The sequence below is a fragment of the Archocentrus centrarchus genome, chromosome 4 (assembly GCF_007364275.1).
Source record: "Archocentrus centrarchus isolate MPI-CPG fArcCen1 chromosome 4, fArcCen1, whole genome shotgun sequence".
NCBI lineage: Eukaryota > Metazoa > Chordata > Actinopteri > Cichliformes > Cichlidae > Archocentrus > Archocentrus centrarchus.
Genome location: NC_044349.1, coordinates 33251906 through 33275497, shown reverse-complemented (window position 1 = coordinate 33275497; position 23592 = coordinate 33251906). Strand labels below are relative to the sequence as shown.

At 38.9% G+C, this 23592-nt stretch overlaps 1 protein-coding gene across 1 annotated transcript in view; it reads right to left on the bottom strand.

Moving 5' to 3' along the window:
• The window catches only part of trmt1l (tRNA methyltransferase 1-like), a 65366-nt gene extending 43443 nt beyond the window's left edge, over positions 1-21923 (bottom strand). Inside the window, exons 1-6 of the mRNA XM_030727328.1 lie at positions 21788-21923; positions 18981-19088; positions 18772-18834; positions 14969-15082; positions 14698-14762; positions 6664-6820 (exon numbers count right to left, since the gene is read on the bottom strand). Coding sequence (XP_030583188.1) covers positions 6664-6820; positions 14698-14762; positions 14969-15082; positions 18772-18834; positions 18981-19088; positions 21788-21848 — 568 coding nt within the window. The 5' untranslated portion in view covers positions 21849-21923. The remainder of the gene's footprint in view (positions 1-6663; positions 6821-14697; positions 14763-14968; positions 15083-18771; positions 18835-18980; positions 19089-21787) is intronic.
• Positions 21924-23592: the final 1669 nt, after the last annotated feature.

Genomic DNA, 23592 nt, shown 5'->3' with positions numbered 1-23592 from the left:
GATTAGCTTTTTATTACTATTAACACATGCTTTAGCATTTTTAGTTTGAAAAGTGTGGATTGAACAAAAATAAAAACAAAGGACTGTTAACTGCTTTGTTACATTTAAAACCCTGAAATTAAGCTGCAGACAGAGCTAAATCAAATCACAGAAATTTTAGCCCACGACAATTTGGAAAACTGATTGTTCAACTTTATAAGTCTTTTTTAAGAGCAGCTCTCCATCAGTTTCTGCCCAGTTGGCAGAAAATCACAGACCTTTCTAATAAGTTTATTTCAGTTTGTTGGTGTTACCAGCTCTGATGCTGCTTGATATCCACAATATCAACATTTTGTCCCAAGATGACAGCCCAAGTAGCCATACTCTTCTTTCTGAAGTCAATCATCATCTCTCTGGTCAAAGTATATAAATAAAGTGGTCAGTGCATCCAAATGACAGTTGATTTAAAGATAATGCAACACCAGGATGCAGCCTCACGGAGTCTCCCTTTCAACGTGTGTCAAAAGTTCAGATTTCAAACTATGTACTAGTTTTTCAATTGAGTTGATAGAACAAGTGAAACCAGAGTTATGGTCAATAACTTATGGCTATGGTTTTTCCTGTATTGTTCTCGCATTAACGACATACCTGGAAGTGTCAAGCCTGTGATAGGCCCACTCTGTCTTCTGGTAGACAGGAACCGTTTTTTTTGGAGTGGCACAAAAATTTTTTATGGCATCTTACTGTGACACTTGACTGTTCTATAAATAACTGTACAAGCCAAGCTAAGCCAAGCCAATTTTATTTATAAAGCACTTTAAAAACAGCAAGCACTGACCAAAGTGCTGAACAAGGAAAACAAGACAATACACAAGGGAAATGCAGATAAAAATAAATAAAAATAACATAGGATAAAAGCAACAATAACATACATAGTTTATCAAGAATCAAATAATAAAACAGTATAAAATAACTAGGTGAACTAAAATACAAAATAAATACACAACAACTAAAATCAGCATCCCAAACCTGGTCAAAAGCCAGGTGAAATAAGTGGGTCTTAAGAGAGGTTTTAAAAGTTGTCAGTGAAGAGGCCTGTCTAATATGCAATGGGAGCGAGTTCCATAGTTTAGGGGCTACCACTGCAAAGGCTCTGTCCCCCCTAAGCTTCCGCTTAGTCCTCGGCACATCCAAGAGCAGTTTATCAGCTGATCTGTGCGAGTGGGAAGGGGAGTGTAGATGCAGTAACTCAGAGAGGTACGATGGGGCAAGGCCATTTAAAGACTTAAAAACAAATAAAAGGATTTTAAAATGAACTCTAAAATAAACAGGCAACCAGTGCAATGAAGATAAAACAGGGGTAATGTGCTCCCTCTTACGTGTTCCAGTCAAAAGCCGTGCGGCAGCATTCTGGACCAGCTGAAGACGAGCCAATGAGGACTGGTTTACGCCAATATACAAAGAGTTACAGTAATCCAGCCGGGACGTAACAAAGGCGTGGATTACTGCTTGAAAATGATTTTTCGACAAGATGGTTTTAATCTTGGCGAGCTGTCTCAGGTGAAAGAAACTGGATTTCACCACAGCAGTAATCTGACCCTCTAACCTAAGACTCTCATCCATCTTAACTCCCAGATTTGTGACCATGGGTTTTACATACTGGGATAGAGGACCCAGATCAACAGAAGTTGGCACCCCAGTGATGGCCGAACCAAAAACGATCGCCTCCGTCTTATTTTCATTAAAATGCAGGAAGTTCAAAGCCAACCAAGCTTTGACTTCATCGAGACACTTTGTCAATGTCTGTATGGAGTTTGCATCTCTGTGTTTTAGGGGCATGTAAATCTGGGTATCGTCGGCGTAACAGTGGAAAGCAAGTTTATGCTTTCTGAAAATAGAACCAAGGGGCAACAAATATAGAGAAAACAGCAATGGTCCAAGAATTGAACTCTGGGGCACCCCACACGACAAAGGAGCACAGGAAGATTTAAAATCATTTAAGCAGACAGTAAAAGTTCTCTGGGTCAAGTAGGACCTAAACCACTCTAGCGCTGTGCCCTGAATACCTATACACTGCTCGAGATGAGATATTAAAATATTGTGGTCCACCATATCAAAAGCAGCTGTCAGATCTAAAAGAAGTAAAAGCACACAGTCACCCGCATCTGTGGCCAGGAAAATGTCATTAAAAACCCTTAGCAAGGCAGACTCAGTGCTATGAAGAGGCTTGAAGCCAGACTGAAAGACCTCAAGGATATCATTTACGCCTAAAAAGGCTTTCACCTGGCTATACATGACCTTTTCCAGAATTTTAGAAAGAATTAGGACTATAAATTAGACAGCACAGTGGAATCCAGTCCAGGTTTTTTAATCAATGGTAACACTGTCGCATGCTTAAAAGTATCAGGAACCGCAGCAGAGGACAGGCTGCTGTTAATAGGGGAAAGAACAGCTGGGCCTAATACAGGAAAAACCTCTTTAAAAAATAGAGGTGGGATAACATCAACCGGGGAGCCTGAGGGCTTCAGGTGACTGACAGTCTCATTTAAAAAAGACAAAGTGACAGGCTCAAACTGGTACAATGCAGCAGAGCAGGGAACAGAGACTGATGGGCCAGAAGTAGGAGGTGGAATGAGAGCCCTAACATTTTCCACTTTTGCCACAAAGAAATCTCGAAATTTTTCACAAGCCTCAGTTGAAGGCTCAGCACCGGTGGATTGAGGGACATTCAAAACAGAGTCAATAATGTCAAATAATACACGGGGCTTGTGACTATTTGCCACAATAATATTTGACAAATACTCTCGTTTAGTATCTTTCACGGTTGCCTGATAGCGACGCCAACAGTTCTTTAATATTTCGAAAGATGTCTGCAGCTTGTCCTTTTTCCATTTTCGCTCAGCCTTTCGGCAGTCACGTCTGACAGCACGAGTTGTGTCGTAAAACCAGGGCTCGACTTTAGTTCTGTGCCTCCTGGGCTTTACTGGAGCCACTGTATCTAAAACAGACTGGCAGACGGAATAAAACCAGGTAGTGAGCACCTCTGTATTAGAGGACTCAGGAATGCCACCATTCAAATCAAAAAGAGCAGAGAAATGTGCAGCAGTAGACGAGTTAAAGACACGACAGCGTCGCGCCGGAGTGCGAGGTTTAACAACGTTACAGGGCAAAGTAAGATCAAATAACACAGGCATGTGGTCTGAAAACACTGCGTCACAAACTGACAGGTTAGAAATAGACAAACCATACGTTAAAAGTAGGTCCAAAGTGTGTCCACATTTTTGAGTGGGGCCCGACACCCACTGAGTAAAATTAAACGAGTCAATTAAATTTAAAAAGTCCTTAACCATCAGCTTATCGGGACAGCACACATGTATATTAAAATCTCCAATAAAAAGGGCTTGGTCATATTTAGGCAAAAATTCAGCTAATATTTCAGAGAAATCATTTATAAAATCCTTGTTGTATTTAGGTGGCCTGTAGATAACAGCGCACAGCACTGGGTGAGAGCGACCCAGCTCAAATAGACTCACTTCAAAGCTTGAATATGAGGATGGAGGAGACAGCGGTTTACATTTAAACACACTCCGAAAGAGAGTCACTATTCCTCCTCCACGGCCTGATGTCCGTGGGGAGTTAAAATAGCCACAGTCAGGCGGTAAAAGCTCCAAAAAAACACTGGACTCACCAGCGTTCACCCAGGTCTTGGTCACACAGAGGGGACTTCCTCTGTGTGAGATAAAAAAGTCCTTAAGAATAAAAGTTTTGTTTGCAAGGGATCTGGCATTACCAGACCAAACCTAACAGGAGCGGGTGGGACCAGGGCGCCGACGCTGCAGACATCCCGGCGGAGAAACCGCAGATTTCCCGGATTCACTCCAAGCTGCCTAGAACGGGGAGAGAGGCGGTGACGAGGCCGTGGTAGCTGGAACAAAACCCTCCGAACCAACGACAGGCACCAACCAGGTGTAGGCAGGTTCCCTTAAGCAGGAGGAAGGAGAACGGGCATAGACCATTCCATGGGCAAAACGAGACCCTATACCTTCAGTAGGCCCAGTATGATGTACTAATAAGCAGGCCTTTAGCCGTACCAGTCTGCCGCTACGTCTTCCACGGGAACGATGGCGTTTTCTCCGAGGAGGTAGAGCCTGAGTTCGGCAGAGGTAGTCCGGGATCGCTGACAGAAATGGAGGTAAGGGTTTGACGATCGTAAACTACCAGGGCACTAACGTAGGCACTTTGGGTAACAAGCCTCGATAGTAGTACAAACACAAGCAGGGCAGGTAGTGACAGACGACAAGCCAAGCATACCGGCGCCATCTTGGTTCTCACAAAAACCAGAACCAAAAAAAAAAAAAAAAAAAAACCCATGGTATTGCCTGCATATTTTATATATATATATATACACATACACACATATATATATATACACACACATATATATATATATACGTATATATATATATATATATATATATATACGTATATATATATATATACACGTATACGTATATATATATATATATACGTATATATATATATATATATATATATACGTATATATATATATATACGTATATATATATATATACGTATATATATATACGTATATATATATACGTATATATATATATACGTATATATATATATACGTATATATATATACGTATATATATATACGTATATATATATACGTATATATATATACGTATATGTATATATACGTATATATACGTATATTATATATACGTATATGTATATATACGTATATATACGTATATGTATATATACGTATATATATATATATACGTATATATACGTATATGTATATATACATATATATATACACGTATACGTATATATACGTATATGTATATATACGTATATATATATATATATATATATATATATACCGTATTTTTCGGACTATACGTCGCTCCGGAGTATAGGTCGCACCAGCCAAAAAATGCATAATAAAGAAGAAAAAAACATATATAGGTCGCACTGGACTATAAGTCGCACTTTTTTGGGGGGGGGGGGGGGGGGGGGGGGGTTGATAGAATCCGAGACTCAGAGCACAAATTCCATCTTGAACGGCAATTTAAAATAATAATGGATTAAAGAACAGGACGAACATGGTTACACCTACGTTATGCTAACGTAGCACATTCAGCTACATGACGCACAACGAACACGTGTTCGGTATTGTTACGTTGTAAACACACTTCCAAAGTCGGCGATATTCACAACAAAGGTCGTCTTTATTAACAGAAAAACGGCTGCTGTAGGCCACAGCCACGCCAACCACAACTACAACAGCGGAACAGCAACACACACACAGGCAAGCTCTCGGTCTTTTTCTCTCTCTCCATGCTGCCTTCACGAACCTCCCGAACAGTCCGAAATCCCACAACATCAACACGCTCTCTAACTAAGAGAATCGCTACAGTATGTTAACGTAACATTAAGTTATTCAGATAGCCATAGCATAAAGAACATACTAACAAGTTAACCAAACCATCAATCCATTGAATTCTTCATCCTCGGTGTCACTTCTAAACAATTCCGTACACTCCGTAGACGAAGCGCCGCTTCCTCTTCTGTGTCGCGTTAGTCAGACTCGTCGTCAGCTGCAGTTCCAATTATTCCAGCCTTTCTGAATCCCAACAGGATGGTTTGTCACTGAAGCCCATGTTTTCTTGATCCATCCAATGACTTCCAGGAAATTTGGGTGGCGCATTCTCCCAGTTGCCGTTAAGCTGTGCTCTCCATCCATCATCCACTGCGCCCACAGGTTACGCAAGACTGCCTTAAAGCTGCAGTTCACGGAGATGTCAAGTGGCTGGAGTATTTTGGTTCATGTGTTATAAATGTCACATATACGTCGCTCCGGAGTATAGGTCGCACCCCCAGCCAAACTATGAAAAAAAGTGCGACTTATACTCCGGAAAATACGGTATATATATATATATATATATATATATACGTATATATATATACGTATATATATATATACGTGTATATATATATATATATATATATATATATATATATATATATGTGTATATATGTATATGTGGAACATTGTGGTAGTGAGCCAAGAACTAGTGCCAAACTGAACGCCATCTCGCTCCAATCCATAGGAAACTCCCTTAGCACATTTTTTGCCAAATCTCAGTTGAAAAAAGACATCATCCCTATTTTTTGCAGTAAGAATTATATCAATATTGTCAATGGACATGTAGCATTTGAATGGGATATGATCCGGATGTGCAAATACACAACTTTTGACTCTATCAAGCCCTCCCTCTGGAGATTTTAGAAATCTGTAGGCCAAGAAAAAATCTTCATGTCAAGCATTTTTTGCCATTTTGAAAGGCACAATTATCTTGCTAACAGAGGCCACAGAAATCAGAGAACATTTCCATAAAGGGGCTCCCTCTACCAGCTCACCTGACAGTCAACTTCTTCAAATGGCTCTTGGTCCAGTTCTGCCCCACAATACCAGCCATTGTGAAGTTGTTTTGCCTGTCATCTAGACATTAAAATTTAGGTCTTCAGACTTACTTCATGTCAGTGGATTTAATGGTGTGACTGATGGGTGCATTTCAGAAGCACTGATATATATATATTTTAATCTAAGTACTGCAACTATAAATGGCAGTTTAGCTCAGTGTTTCTTACTTGGCTCTTCGAACAGGACACCTGAGCTCCCAGAGTAGCTAGCCTCAGTCTCCCCTTTATTCACATGACGTTTCAAGTGGCTGATCATGTCCGTCTTTCTAGCGATGGTGACAGAACACACTAGGCAGTGGTAGTGAGCAACATGTCTCCCCAATGCCTGTGGGGAGAAAATACAAATAAAGTGGGAGAGAAAAGTGTGGAAATTTTTAACCACAAATACTTCTTACAAAAAAAAGGAAACCTGTCTATATAATACACTTTTAAATTAAAATTTAGTGTTGCTGCAATACCCTGTATCCTCATATGCAAATCTAACAAACACCAAAACTCATGCATAACACACGAAAACTTGCAAACAGTAAGTTGTTTTGAAATGGATCTCAGCTATGGAGGGCTAAAAATGCCAAAATGAGATAATTAAAATTATGGCTGCAATGATTCATCCAGTAATTTGAATAATCAAGTTACTTGATGCAAAAAATCCTTGGTGCAAATTTTTTGCTTCGATGCTTTGTCCACCACTCTCTAGCACTCAGTTGTCACTGTGTAAGTGTGAGCATGTCACTCACATTTAAAACTAAAAATTAGACTTACAAATAGCAACGTATACAAGCGTACGTGTGTGAATAAAAAGTATTAAAGGATTATGCCAACAGACACCCCAGTGTTCTCAACAAAAAGACTGATAATTCAACAGCAGCACCAAAGATGATGCAGTCATATATTAAAGTGGTTCTGTCTATACACACACACACACACACACACACACACACACACACACACACACACACACACACACACACACACACACACACACACACAGAGCAAAGAGCAAGGAAGTGGAGCCATTACTGACACAACAGGTTCAGGTAAAGTCTAGCGTCTAAAACAGTAGCGCATGGTACTGTGATCGCCATTAAAACCTTTACTGGAAAACAGCTTGTGGGAGTCCTTGATCAAACCACCTGATCAAGAAGACCAACCTGAAGAATAAAGAACTATGTAGCTGTTCCCATCTGCTGCTGTTCACATAGTGCAAAAGTTACAATAAAATATTAACATAGTCTGCTAGGATGTTTAAATTAGGCAGCCTGCTGAAGGCTGAGAAGAGCTGTTCTGCTTTATATGAGTGATGTTTGCAGTAAAAAAAAAAAAAGACAAACCTAAAGCGAGGAATTGGGTGTACAAGACCATATTTATTTCAACATTTTAGTAACATTAGTTCAGCATGCACCTTCTGATGCTCTACCTTGGACACATCAATGTTGTATCCTCATTACAGACACTCAAATATGGTACTCAGTAGTTTGTATGGCCCCCATGTGCTTATATGCATGCCTGACAACATGGCAGTATGCTCCTAATGAGATGTCGGAGAGTGTTCTGGAGGATATCCTCCCAGATCTGGACCAGGGCATCACTGGGCTCCAGCGCAGTCTGAGCCACAACCTGTCGACATTGACTGGACCAAAATATTATGTCCCAGAGGTCTTCTGTTAGATATAGGTCAGGTGAGTATTGGGGCCATTCAATGGAATCAATTCCTTTGTCCTCCACAAACAGCCTACATACTCGCCATATAGGGCCAGGCATTGTCATGTGCCAGGAGGAACCCAGGGCCCACTGCACAAGCATAGGGTCTGGTGAAGGAATATACTTATGGTATATGTTTCCCCTTACCATATGTACACTGAGAACTCTGTCTTACACTAGAAAATAAACATAACTGAACAATGACACAGAAGCACATAATGTTTTAGGACAAAATGTTCCTGCTATGTTGTCATTTTATCAATAACAGAAGCAAGGACTCTCGAATGGAGTGGTCATCGAGACTAAACGAGGGAGAAGCAGCTGTGGAATCCTCTCTGTCTTGCACATTTCTTGTTTTGTATATGATGTAACCAAGATAGATAAGCTTTCACTATATGAAACTGTGAACTGAAAAAGAATGGGTCAGTACTTGTCATATTCAGTACCATACTGGGCATGCTGTGCAGTTCTGACCCAGATTAATCTGTAAACTGTATGGAAATGGCTTAATTTAATTTAATAATTGGACTCCTTATTTCATTGTGTTGTCTCATTCCTGTTCGATAAACGAACATGCAGAAATCTAAAAGGCTTAAGCAGCACCTCTTATTTTTTAAAATTTTCTTCAAATGGTGACCCCAACATGATTGAACAGGAATGTTTTTGATTTTCAGATGTTTTTGTGTTTTTTGAGTTTCTTGGGAATAAGGAGTGAATTTGGCAACCAATAATCACCGCTTTGAGGTTCCGTGCGACAGTACTGACTTCCAGACTCTATCAGTGACCAGGAGATCTCCATCTAAAGGTTGGTAGAGACCTTTTCTAAATATGTGCACATTGAATTGTATCAAATTATAATGGTCACTGGTGGTAAGACGGGAGGAAGGTGTAATTTGAGCCATTTCACACAGGTGTAAAAGTTTGAAAGAGTAAAACAGTTTAAGAAAAGAAAAGAGTGAAAGAGTTTATAAAAAACAGGCAAAATGAGTCGAACGGTGATGAGCCCATGGACCGTTTGATCAGCAGACCAAATTAGTGCCCTTCTCAGGGGGTTTTCATGTTTAGAGGTCCTTTGGTTTTTCTGAAGTGTCCTGGCCATTTGTCTTTTACCAATGCCCTCCTGGTACAGAGAGGCTGGTCAAACACGCGTAGAATTTAGCATTCCCAGTAGAAGAGATGAAGTAATAGCTTATGGTTATATGGTTCTTTCATAAGAATCTTCACTTCAGAAATCCATAAAAGCAACTAAAACCCTTTAAAAGCATTAAAAGATAGTGAAAAATAAAGATAATAAAGAGAAAGTAAAAGAATACAGAGAAATAAAGAATAAAGAGAAAAAGTTTTTGTAATAAAAATGAAATCCTTAAAACAAAGAAAAATATAAAAGCTGGTACCTTGTTAACATTGTTTTTGTGATTGCAGTTTGTGTGAGGACTGACTGACTGACTGACAAAATGACTGATGACACTGGGTGTAGAAAAGGGGCTCCGATTAAAAAGAGGGTGAAACTTCAAAAACAACCGGTGATGTAAAATTATTTTTGGGTAAAATTTCAAGCACAGATATTCAGCTGAAAGCTAAGTTTAAAGGAGAAACCTCTCCATTTTAATCAGGTAAAAGTTGATGTTTGGGTGAGATACTTTGATTCACCCACCTGACAACAGAAGGTCAGCAAATTCATTATTAATTCAATCCCAAATTAGGTCACTTGGGAAAGAAAAGTCTATAACAATAACGTATATTGAGAGAAAACTGATGGATGCTTGAATGCGTTTCTGTGTCTGTGTTTGTGTGTGAGGAGGCCTCCATGTGTGAGCGTGACTGAGTACTGCTGTGTATTTGTATTGGCATGTGTGTTTCAGAGAGAGAGAAAAGAAAAATGGATGCTTCATTTAGTATGTGGGTGCTATGGTTTGTGTATCTGTGGGTGTGTGCGTGTAACATTAGGACAGAGAGGGAGAGAGAAATAGGAAATAAGGAAAAAATTTTGAGATGAATTACTTTGCAAAAGTATGGTGTCATTTGTTGTTTAAAAAGGAATAGAGTTTAAATCAATAGGACAATTTTCCAGTGGTCATGTAGCTGTTTTCCATTGTTGTAGCTTTGGTGTGTGTGTGTGTGTGTGTGTGTGTGTGTGTGTGTGTGTGTGTGTGTGTGTGTGTGTGTGTGTGTGTGTGTGTGTGTGTGTCAGTATGTGTGGGAAAGAAAAAAAAAAAAAAAGGAAAAGAGAATGGTGCCCAGGTTTTAGCATATGTGTGTGGGTGTGCGTGCATTTCTATCTGAAAGTTGTGTGTGTGTGTGTGTGTGTGTGTGTGTGTGTGTGTGTGTGTGTGTGTGTGTGTGTGGATGAGAGTTATAGCCCTGTAAGTTTATTTTCTCTTCTTTTTCTATTCCTTAATTTGGGTAGATATGGTTGTTGATAAAGGGTATGATGGGTCAAAAATTCTCGAAAGGAAGTTTTCGCTTCCGAGCCATCTGAGAGAAGTCAACCATAGATGGACAAAAGACTAAAAAAAATGAAAAATCACACAAAAAAAAAAAGGAGTCAGGAGTTCATTGATTTAAAAATAATAAATAAATAAACAAAACCAATATAATAGAGTAATGTCTTGAAAATCCCAAATTGAAGTATTTTTTTCAAATTATTTGAGGTCATTTTTTCCAGAAGATTGTTGTTAAAATTTAAGAAAGACTTTCTAAAGGAAGCCAAGTTATACTGAAAAGTTTCAAAGTAAAACTAAATCAATTTAAGAGATGATGATGTCACTAACGAAAATCTCTCCGTTTCATTCCAACAAGAGCCTGAACAACATCACTGGGGCTGCCGAAAACTGGACCCTGATCAGTTACCTGAACAGACCGACAGCTCTAAAGACTCATAAAAAAAGGCTCCCAGTTCCACATGATGCTCAAGAAGGAGGCCAACCCTCTCACAAACAGGTGACCTGACAGTTCTTGACCGGTGATCTGTGTCCAAGTCTGGGCCCACGGGGAGGGTCAACAACAGGTGACCGCTCCGATGTGGGGGTTGATAACAATAGGTGCGACCAATCACAGGGTCTCAGTGAAGAACCAGAACACATTAGAGGGTCAAAGGTCAAAGACCTCCCAGGCAGAAAGCAATTGATTCCAATGTTTTAATTTCAGTTATGCTATGTTCAGTAGTATGACTGATAACTATTATAATTAGGCCACCCCCATAGGGGCCAGAATTTTGTGGTTTCAGGAGTATAATTTGTTTAATGCTTGGTTCAACACTAACTATTGTTTTCTCTTATAAATTCCCATGAGGCCTAAGGGGGACACTTCCTGATTTCAGTTAAGATGACCAAAGTTAACAAGTCTGCAGTGAGCTGCATGTAAGGGTCAACAAATGATGGTGTTGTGAGTACGAATTCTGACCCTAAAAATATCCACGTTTTGATTAAAGACTTTGTCCATAACATTTTTATTTTGTTTGTTTTGTGGTGAAACCCCACTACAGGGGGTTTAGATTTAAAAACATAGATTTATACCAGGTGCAAAAAAAAAATAATAATAATAATAGTCAAAGCCACTCTGATTTCACTGGCAAAGTAGTAATAAGTGCTGATGTTTTTTACGTCAAGGTTATGCATTTTTCCCTTCCATAATTTAGCAATCTGAAGTTTATAAAGTCATATTTTGTCTGCCATAATTATGCTTTTTTGGGTACAGACTGTTAGAGAATAAATATAATTTTGAGTCCAGTATAATCCTTTGAAATGATTTTGATTGTTAATCTTTCTAAGATGTTTTATTTCCCCAGATTTTCACATGCAATTGAGTCAGATTTGAACAGTAATTTTACAGGTAACGTTACCCAAGAGCTATTTAAAATTAGAGAACTTTAAAAATGATTATTTTTAGATATTTTGAGATTCATCCCATATTTTGTTTTTTGTTTTCGTGTTTTTGTTTCACTCTAGCTTACATAGAAGCTGACACTGTGGCTGAGCTCCAGAGATACAATAGTGAGATGGGAGAAAGTTCCACAAAGTCAACTATCACTGCAGCCCTCCACCAGTCAGGGCTTTATGGCAGAGTGGCCCGATGGAAGCCTCTCCTCAGTGCAAGACATACGAAAGCCTGTATAGAGTTTACCAAAAAACACATGAAGGACTCCCAGACTATGAGAAATAAGATTCTCTGGTCTGATGAGACGAAGATTGAACTTTTTGGCTTAATTCTAAGCGATATGTGTGGAGGAAACTAAGCACTGCTCATCACCTGCCCAGTACAATCCCAACAGTGAAACATGGTGGTGGCAGCATCATGCTATGGGGGTGTTTTTCAGCTGCAGGGACAGGACGACTGGTTGCAATTGAAGGAAAGATGAATGCGGCCACTCTGGAAGAAAACCTCTTCCAGAGTGCTCAGGACCTCAGCCTGGGCTGAAGGTTCACCTTCCAACAAGACAATGACCCTAAGCACACAGCTAAAATAACAAAGGAGTGGCTTTGGAACAACTCTGTGACCATTTTTGACTGGCCCAGTCAGAACCCTGACCTAAACCCAATTGAGCATCTCTGGAGAGACCTGAAAATGGCTGTCCACCAATGTTCACCATCCAACCTGACGGAACTGGAGAGGATCTGCAAGGAAGAATGGCAGAGGATCCCCAAATTCAGGCGTGAAAAACTTGTTGCATCATTCCCAAGAAGACTTACGGCTGTACTAGCTCAAAAGGGTGGTTATACTCAATACTGAGCAAAGGGTCTGAATGCCTTTGCTTACACAGACCATGTGATATTTCAGTTTTTCTTTTTTAATAAATTTGCAAAAATTTCTACATTTCTGTTTTTTTCTGTCAAGATGGGGTGCTGAGTGTACATTAATGAGAAATAAAATGAACTTTTTTGATCTTAGCAAATGGCTGCAATGAAACAAAGAGTGAAAAATTTAAAGGGGTTGAATACTTTCCGTACCCACTGTATTAGGAAATGTGAATGACCACGCAAAAAAATTGGAATTGGGTCAATTCAGGCTGCAGTGTGAACAAAGCCTATATCCAAAATTCAAACACTTTTAAAACCTTGAAAGGACATTAGTAAAATCCAAGCATTTTCAATGATTTCCAGCACCCGCACGAACCTTGTAATTGGTATTTTAATTAATGATGCATTTATTTCCAAGACTATGAATTCATGACACATTAAATATTTAATTAATTAGTAATTATTTAAGGTTGAATTTATTCATTTCATTTTGGCACTTTCAGCCTTCCACAGTCAGGAAGTTTTAACACTGAAATGTTAGCAGTTTCTACTACTGTACTGCATTATTATTTATTATTACTTTATTACTTTATTATTATTTCAACTGCATTTTCTGTGAAAGGCTTTCAAATCGTTTTGGAGTAGCAGGGGGACATGCCAAAGTAGCAGGCACCTTATGACTGAGACTTTTGATGTCCTCCATGGGCGTCACCCCTGCCCACACTCCGTATCCAGGTCATGACCTCATCTGAACTGACAAGCACATATAAATTGTATTTGTCAGTTCAAATTTTTTTAAGATGAAGAAAAATGGAAAACAAATGCAGTCAATTATGCTAGAATCCCTGGAAAACTTAATAAAAGGCTTTTAAGGAAGCTAGAATCTTACATGGTTCTCCTGGGTTCAGTTTCACCTAGGACATTGTATTTTTCTGTCCTGAAATTGATTCTTCACTTTTCCCATCTGTTTCGCTTTTATGAGTACTATCCCCTAAATTTTACTACTTTTTAAAGACTTTCATTCAGTACTCCCATAAATATATCAAAGTTACTATAAATGAACAACTTCTACTATGAAAGGAAGAAATGCCACGGCTGATGTGTTCACAAACCATTACTTATAAGCAAGACAACTCAACAATGTTATGGTTTAATTTTAAATAATTTTGAAAGTTAATCTTCAAAAGTACAGAAGCTATGCTAATGCATAATATTTCATCATCAAGCTTTATCATCAAGCTGAACGAACAGCATGGTCGACTATGAAATTCATCATCAAATCATGCAGACGATCGCATTCCACGAGGCCAGCAACCTTTCTCTCATCTGATCATTAGAATTCTATTCTTTACATTGTTCATGTATACCTAGATTACTTACTTTCAACCTCGGACGTGGGCTTAAACCATTTCTTAAGCCCAATCATCTGGTCCCCATGCCTGGCGGCCACTTGTGACACCTGCTGTTTTCTCTTATTTCTCTTACATGTATGAGAAGCCATGACGGCAGCAGACAATATGAATAGTCACATGAGAGTCATGAACCAATCAAATGGCTCAGATTGAAAGAATGTAAATATTGCCACTGCGTCGACACGGCGCTGGAAATGGAGACGGGGGACGGTGCAAAAAAAATTTTTTCAAGAAAATATAAAGTAGACCGCGCAGAGTGGTGGAGTAGGTGGAAAATGCGCCTGGTGCTGGCATAATTTGAAAGCCCTGCTGTGTCTTACAAACCTAAATGAAATGTGTGTTTTGTGTCTCACATGATCTCCACTGAGGCTGGGCTTCAGATTTCTGCAGGCCAGGTGGCAGATGCACATCCTGTGGCCTGTTCAAAGAAAGAGTTTTCACAGTTTGATGTGGAAAAACTTGCCTGGAGTACACAGTCTTATCCAGGACAAATGTAAACACCAAATGTGATTCAACATCCATCACTAATGCTCTTGTATCTCATAAGAACCAAATCTTTGCAACCACATTCCAAATTTCAGCTAACAGGCTGAAACTAGACAACTGCTGACTTCACATTCCTACCTTCAAACTCTACATAGACTTTCCAATGGAGGTTCTGCAAGTGTCGGCGGAGTTTGTGGCTATAACAGGCTTTAAATTTCTCTTCAGGGCACAGAGGACACAATTTCCGTCCAGCTGGTGAGTAAAAAGACAAAAATCACCACAACATTAATGAATTTCTTTGTTGGTTACAATTTATAGTTTGGTGTGTATCATAACTATACAGAAGTGCAAACAAGTGTTCCAGAGAACACATGCTCTCTGCTCAAAGCCTTGGCAGAAAGTACACTGCTCAAAAAAAATAAAGGGAACACTTAAACAACACAATATAACTCCAAGTAAATCAAACTTCTGTGAAATCAAACTGTCCACTTAGGAAGCAACACTGATTGACAATCAATTTCACATGCTGTTGTGCAAATGGAATAGACACCAGGTGGAAATTATTGGCAATTAGCAAGACACACTCAATAAAGGAGTGGTTCTGCAGGTGGGGACCACAGACCACTTCTCAGTACCTATGCCTTCTGGCTGATGTTTTGGTCACTTTTGAATGTTGGTGGTGCTTTCACACTCGTGGTAGCATGAGACGGACTCTACAACCCACACAAGTGGCTCAGGTAGTGCAGCTCATCCAGGATGGCACATCAATGCGAGCTGTGGCAAGAAGGTTTGCTGTGTCTGTCAGCGTAGTGTCCAGAGGCTGGAGGCGCTACCAGGAGACAGGCCAGTACACCAGGAAATGTGGAGGAGGCCGTAGGAGGGCAACAACCCAGCAGCAGGACCGCTACCTCCGCCTTTGTGCAAGGAGAAATAGGAGGAGCACTACCAGAGCCCTGCAAAATGACCTTCAGCAGGCCACAAATGTGCATGTGTCTGCACAAACGGTTAGAAACCGAATTCATGAAGATGGTATGAGGGCCCAACGTCCACAGGTGGGCGTTGTGCTCACAGCCATGCAGGACGCTTCTCATTTGCCAGAGAACACCAGGACTGGCAAATTCACCACTGGCGCCCTGTGCTCTTCACAGATGAAAGCAGGTTCACACTGAGCACATGGGACAGATGTGACAGAGTCTGGAGACGCCATGGAGAGCGATCTGCTGCCTGCAACATCCTTCAGCATGACCAGTTTGGCAGTGGGTCAGTAATGGTGTGGGGTGGCATTTCTTTGGAGGGCCGCACAGCCCTCCATATGCTCGCCAGAGGTAGCATGACTGCCAGAGATGAGATCCTCAGACCCCTCCTAATGCAGGACAATGCTAGACCTCATGTGGCTGGAGTGTGTCAGCAGTTCCTGCAAGATGAAGGCATTGAAGCTATGGACTGGCCCCATTCCAGAAAGCATGTTCAACAAACTCTGAGTTTATAAACCTACTCTGAGTTGATCAACTCTGAGATCGGCAACTGTGCTGGCAAACATGCTATGACAAATATCTCAGCTTTATACATTTTAAATATTTCAGTACATTTTGAGAGGATGAGGCATTTTAATTAAAGAATGCAGATCATGTCGGGAAGATGAAGCCATTATGAACAGATCCAGACTGGATGAGCTGCAAAATAACTGGAGCCTGAACTGGATCTGGACCTGATCACGTCTGAATCTGTGATCCTGATCCATTTGGATCCTCTTGCTGCGTGGGTGGACTTGGACACGGTTTGCGGATGCGTTATAGAGCCTATGATTAGCGATTTTGGTGATTTTCAGTGGAAAATATGTGGAAATTCACACTCTGAATTTCAGACAACGTAACCTTCAAAATGACATCATTTAAGTACACTTTAAATCAATTAAGTTCAGTTTTCAAGTCTTCAAATATTTCAGCCTCATCTTCACTCATTCACATCATCTCCAGGATCCGGACATTTTTCCATCCACAGTGCGTTCTGTGTCAGCAGCTTCATCCAGATCAGTGTGATGTAACAGTGATGCTACAGTAACTACAGTAAATGTTTCAGAGGAACTGACTGACAGTCTGACAGCTGCAGCTGCCTCATTATAAATCCGTGACATCATCGCTGTCTCCGTCCTTACAGCCTGTTGACGAGTGAATGACTGTAAAAGCTTCATGTTACATATAAAAATAACGAACTAACGTCTAACTGGGATTTCAGTGCTTGTAGAAACATAAATGTCTGCAGATGAATTCGCTCCTCTGATCACTTTGCAGCAACTTTATGAAGGAGGAAATGACTGAGAGTGTCAGACAGGTGGTTCAGGTGCAGCAGGAGGGGCGGAGTCAGACAGATACTCAGAGTTTGTTGGATAAAACCTGCCAGGTTAGGGTCACAGAGTCTGTTACCATGGTAACTGACTCAGAGTTGGAGTTAGCTCTTTCAGGAACTGAAAACCCGAGTTTCCCTCATTTTAGGGTTAACAAACTCAGAGTTATTAGCAAAATCTGCTTTCTGGAATAGGTCCCAGGAATTTGAAGAAGAAAACAAAAATCCACATGACGATGTTGGCGAGGGGACAAGCACATCAGTGATGGGTGTTTCGAGTAAAAACGTACAGTGCTCACAAGATGAGCAGAGAAAGTTTATTTGAGTGACTTGGGGTGATATTGTGGCTCTCCCCTTGACTTTGATCAGTCAATATGGCTCTTTTGAAAAAAATAGTGAGGATTACTGATGTATATGAAAGTAAGTGATTAAGTGTTTAGCTTAGCAGTTAATATTTACAAATATATTTTTATAGAAAATAGTTGTTCTTCAACAGGTACTGTGTAGAACCGTCTACATTTTTTACATTACGTTTATTTCATTCAATACTGATAAAGATAACTGACAGAGGAAATACAGAGATGAAACAGCTGAGAGTCAAATGAATTATGGAAAATTGACGATAGTGATTAAAAAAACAAAACAAAAAAGAAAACACACACTATAAATGAGATATGTCCCTGACTACCAAACACTTGACCCTCTCTGCACATTAATGGTCAAGTAATCCTCTTGACTATTGTTGACCTTGGCAAAAAATCTGACAGATGGATAACAGAAAAGCAATCCCTCTACATCTCCCTGCCTCTTGACAGGCGACAAAAAAACTACAGGGCTGAATCATTATTTTGTCCATAAATGTCAGAATGGTAAATATTCTACCATCCCAATTCAATGTCTGAAACTTTGTAAAATATTCAGTCAACTGAAATTCTCACATCTGACAGGTGATGACTAATATACATTTGGCATAATTGGGTTAAAAAAGTTACTGAAGTAATTATTGGATTATCAAATAATTGCAGATTTATAGTCAATCAACTAACCACTTAAAGGATACATTTGTTTAATTTAAACCTTGTACATTTACTATTAATGTGCCTGCTGTGCCTCTTTTCTAATTTGGCTTTGGTTAATAGTCATTAACACTGTTGTATGATTGTTCCTCCAGCCTTCAAAATGCAGACAACTTAATCCCAGACGGTAGCAAAGAAAATTTATCTAGAAGTGACTCAAGCTAATATTATTAGTAACTAGACTAGCCCATTACCAGGCTTAATAAATCATAATAATGTTTTAGTTGATGTCTATGAAAGCTCTTGGAGGAGGTTTGATTTGAGTATGGTGTTTCACTATAAACCTCTCACATAAGTTTTGAGAGTTTTTAAGTTACTGAAATAAGTTTCACTAAAGCATAAAAAGACAAGGGAAATTCAAATGCTTGCTAGTAAAAGTTAATTTTTGGCTTTTTAGTGTAACAACAAGTTTCTGATTGATTTTCTGTCATTTAACTAATTGACTATTCAATCAATTAGTTAACATGATGCTTAAAAAACTGTTGACTGAATATCTAAGAGAACCAGAAAAAGTGAACTCACCACCACTGAGGTCAACCAGCATCTCAAGGCCCTCCAGTTTGGTTTGGATGGAGATGTGTCTCTCTAGTTGAAGAAAAGTCGAACACTTGTTATATTCTCAGATCTGTAAAAGTTTAGTCATTGAAACTACCTAATAAAATTATGTTGAGTACAGGAAACCAACTTGTATACATACTGATCATCACAAAAATCCAGCTGTATTAAATTACCAGCAGTTGTAGTTGAGGGTTTGGCATCACTATCTGTGCTGGTTTCATTCTTCAGTGTCTGCTCAGCAGTCTGCTCAGAAGCCAAAGGTGCACCTCCACTCTCCCCACCTTCAGAGAAGGTGAGGTAAGAGAGAATAAAAGAAATTATATATATATATATATATATATATATATATATATATATATATATATATATATATATATATATATATATTCGTCTGTGGGTGTGACACACACACACACACACACACACACACACAAGACCACCTAACCTGACCAGGGCATGCTGAGACAAGACCAAGACAGTGACCCATGCTACATGACACAAACAAATGTCAAATATGGTCAAAATCACTTCTCAAATTGATCTGAAAGGTCCACATTCCCATAAAAACACCTAGATATTAAACACTTGGAGCTAAAATAAATTTAACCATCTTTATTTAATACTCTTGGGTGACTTCTATCATTATTCACAGAATGTAAAACAATTATTCATAGTTCATCACAATAGTCTTTACTTTTCTCTGCCTTTCATAACCAATGCATAAAGTTATGTTGTTTTCAAATCAACAGCAATCTTTATAAAAATGGGTTCCATTTCGAAACCACATAGCTAAATGTGTAAAACTGAAAAAATGGCAAACAACTGACAGCAAGAACTAAAGCCACGAGTTTCTCTGTTATACAGATTGAAGCTGGAGTATATAAATCTGTTTTTACGTATTTGTTGGAACTGTCACCATGTCGCTGCTGTGTGGTGTGAGATGGATAATCTGTGAGGGGGTTGAGCGTCTCCATAGTTAAAATTTATAAAAGCTTTGTCATTTGCCTTTACCGATAGAACTTTTGATTGTTGAAAGAGCTGAAAAGCCGCCTTGCATTTTTTAGTTAAATATGAAACTATTAATAAACTCTATTAATTAACAGTAACTCAATAAAATATCAAATTTTAAAGCGGAGTTTAAGCAAATCTCATTAAGCATTTTTTTTATCCAGTAATTACAGAAATAATAAAACTCCCTTTATATAAAAGGTGAGGTTGTTATATCTCACAAGTACATACATTTTTAATTAATAATTTGAAAGACTGAACTGGTCATAAACTGTGGCAAAAACAGTTTCTCATATAAAAAACTGCTTGATGACGTATTCGACCCGAGTATATTGCTATCTGGCTAACAGCCAGATTAGATAGCCAAATCAGGACCGCAACATTATAAATACATAACCAGGCCAGAAATTGGCTGCAGTGAAAGTGATATTAAAACCTATGTATGCAAGATGACATCGTCACAAAAAACATGATTTTAAAACAATTTTCTATTTCTTTAAACTAGCATTTACACTCTGCTCCAACCACACCAATCTTGACAAAATCAAGTTTAGCCCAAATCCCATTTTAGAGTAGTCTGGTCAGTTCTAAGCCTCTGGAGTCCACAGATGCACCAGCACTTCCAAATGACATCACCAATTGATGATGACATAGTAGCAGGATGCTGCTCACTGAGTCTGTTTCAATTTGTGTCAAACGTACAGACATCAAACAGGACAGATAAGAGACCAAAAGTGTTGACTTTGCTTTGACTTCACTGAGATAAATTGGATTTATTGTGTTTCCAGAGTAATGTCAGCCCTACCCTGCCTTTGGTTATGGCTTGGTCTGTGTCATTCATTGAGTCATGAGTCTGTCTCAGAAACAGCTATTTTTACATACAGATCTCATGTAGTTTTCTCACACTTTTCCTATCCTGTTAGTTTGCAGTTTTATGGGAACATGTGGTGGCTGTGGCTCAGGAGGTAGAGCAGGTCACCTACTAATTGGAAGGTTGGCAGTTCAATTCCTGGCTGCATGCCAAAGTATTCTTGGGAAAGATATGGAACCCCAAGTTGCTCTCTAACACAAGTGTTTAAGTGTGAATGTCAGATAGAAAGCACTTAGCTCAGTTTCATATGGAAGTGCTTGTGTGAATGGGTAAATGTAAATGTGTTGTATAAGCTTGTTGAGTGCTTAGAGTAGAAAAGTGCTATATAAGAACTAGTCCATTTACCATAACTGAGTTCTTTAAATGCTCTTTACAGATATGTCCTATATGTGCTCAGCAACTGAAGAAAGACTACATGACTAGTCTGTTTTAGTTGTCATCGTCAGGTCGTATTTGTGACTCAAAATATGGGGTAGTTTGTGGAATATGCTGGTGTTTTGTTTTTGTTTCAGTTAAAAAATTATTTATATTTCCTGAATGATTTGTTGCTTAAACACAACTTAACGCACATCCTTTTAAACTTCAAATTTCTAAAATTCTCATAAACGTGAAGAACTCTGTGACAAGAAACATTTGGAATTTGTTATGATGGGCTGAAATGTTTAACATAACAAGTTAACACGAAAATCGGTTAAATTGGAACAGCCGTAATAATAAATGTACAGTTTTAAGTGTCCAGAGTGAGCGGCTCTGCGGCCCTGTAGTGCAGCTCCGTGATGAGACCGGGTCTACTGAACCTGCAACGCGAACTACATTAAAACTCGAAGAAAACCTGTTCAAGGAGAGCTGCTGTGTCTAATACAACAGCTAACAATAACGGCGTAGCTAATACCAACTCCAGCCCTTTTGTCGTTAATGTTGTTGACTATTAGGTCCTATGGCGGAGCTCCGTGGTGAGGCCCTCGTTTAGTTCCGCACTTATAAACTCAAACTCTCGTTGAACTGACTGCGTGGCATTCATTTTACCTATAGTATGATTTAGGCTGCATTATACGATTACAATTTTAGCGAACAAGCAAGAAACTGTTACAGGTTACTTACTTTTATTATCAACATCCTCCAGGTGTAGCTGAATAGCATCCGCCTCTTTAAGCTCCGCCATTACAAACTACAGAAACATGTACAGGAAATGTTGTCTTCTACGTTTTTTACGTAAAGCGCGTCGTCAATGGGCATTTTACGGCAGCGCATCGCACTCACTAGAGAAACGTGATTAAGAAACGTTTTATTACGTAAATATGACTATATATATATATTAGGGGTGGGACTTTAACGCGTTAATTTCGATTAATTAATTACGGGGAAATTAACGCGTTAAAATTTTTAACGCATTTTAATCGCACTTTGCACTGTGGAACGTTTCTCAGTGCGCGAGTTCCCGGCATACAGATTATATCGACGCACAATGTCCAAATTTTTTTTTTTTTTTATTAAACATTTGAACAAATATACAGAATCATGTGGCATGTATACACAATAAACACATCAGGTTTTACATATTTAAGGCACACAATGATATATAAGCTAAAGATAATACTTCACACGTTAAACGGGGAAAGAAATGTAAAAGGATAAATTAATTAGAAAAAAACAAACAAAAAAAAAAAAAAAAAAAAAAAAAAAAAAAAGAGAAGAAAAACCATAGACAAAGACATAGGGGCACTAATTCTTATCAAAAAAACCCAGTTCTTCACAGGCATCAAGGAGCTGTACGCCATGCTTGCTTTTAATCAATTTTAAGGCTCTCAGGTGGTTGTCTATTAGAAGGCATTTAAAGGCTGAAAAGTTAGGTTTTCTATTTCCCCATTTACAGGTGTGGATGAAGAATTTTGCAAGGATTAGCAGGTTGTTAAGTATAAGGTCAGTTCTTCTGTCTCTGAAGGTGATTCCAAATATTATATCTTCCCTTTTTAAGGGATGGGGTAGGGAGAGTTTTGTTGAGATCCAGTCCTGAAAGTTTTCCCAAAATGTTCCAGTATGCACACAATAGAAAAAGAGATGGTCTGTTGTTTCAACGTCATTGTCACAGAAGGTACAGCTGTTTGTGTCCAAGTTGAATCTTTGTCTTAACAGATCCCTGGATGGAAAAATGTTATTGAGAATTTTGAAATGTACTTCTTTAGCTTTAGGACTTAATGGGTATTTAAGTAAGTAGTTCTCCACTTATTAACCTCTGATTCAGGAAACAAATTTAAAATAGAGTTTCTGTTTGGTCGTGCTGGAAAAATAAGATTAGTCAGATGCAGACGCATTCGTTTGTTAGAATTACTTTTGTCCAAAAGGTTTACTCCATAGATTTGAAGTGCAGGTAATTGAAGATTAGCTGTTTGAGTGCTTATATTTTGAACTAAATATTTTACAGCAGTAGGGATAGAGTTCAATACAGTATTAAACTGAGTACGCGAGCAGTTCAAATTATACAGTGAGCAAAAATCTTCATAGGACAACCAACCTCCATTGTCATTTAGAAAATGTCTTATGGACCAGATACCTTTTTCCATCCAGTGATCCAAATACAGAGACTTAGTTCTATGTAGAACATATCTATTATTCCATATGGGAGTTTGGTGGGGAGTAAAATTGTGCGTGTACATAAGTTTCCAACATAACAACACCTGTTTGTGAAAGGAGGATAGCTTAACAGGGAGTCTGTTAACACCAAAGTCACACCTAAGAACAAAATCCATGCCTCCAATTTTTTTAAATAAACCTTTGGGGAGACAATGCCAGATACTATTACCATTCATTAAAAAGGATTTCAACCAGTTTATTTTTAAAACCGCATTTAAACATTCAAAGTCAATGGCTTGCAAACCACCATCTTTAAATTCTTTTACCATGTTTGC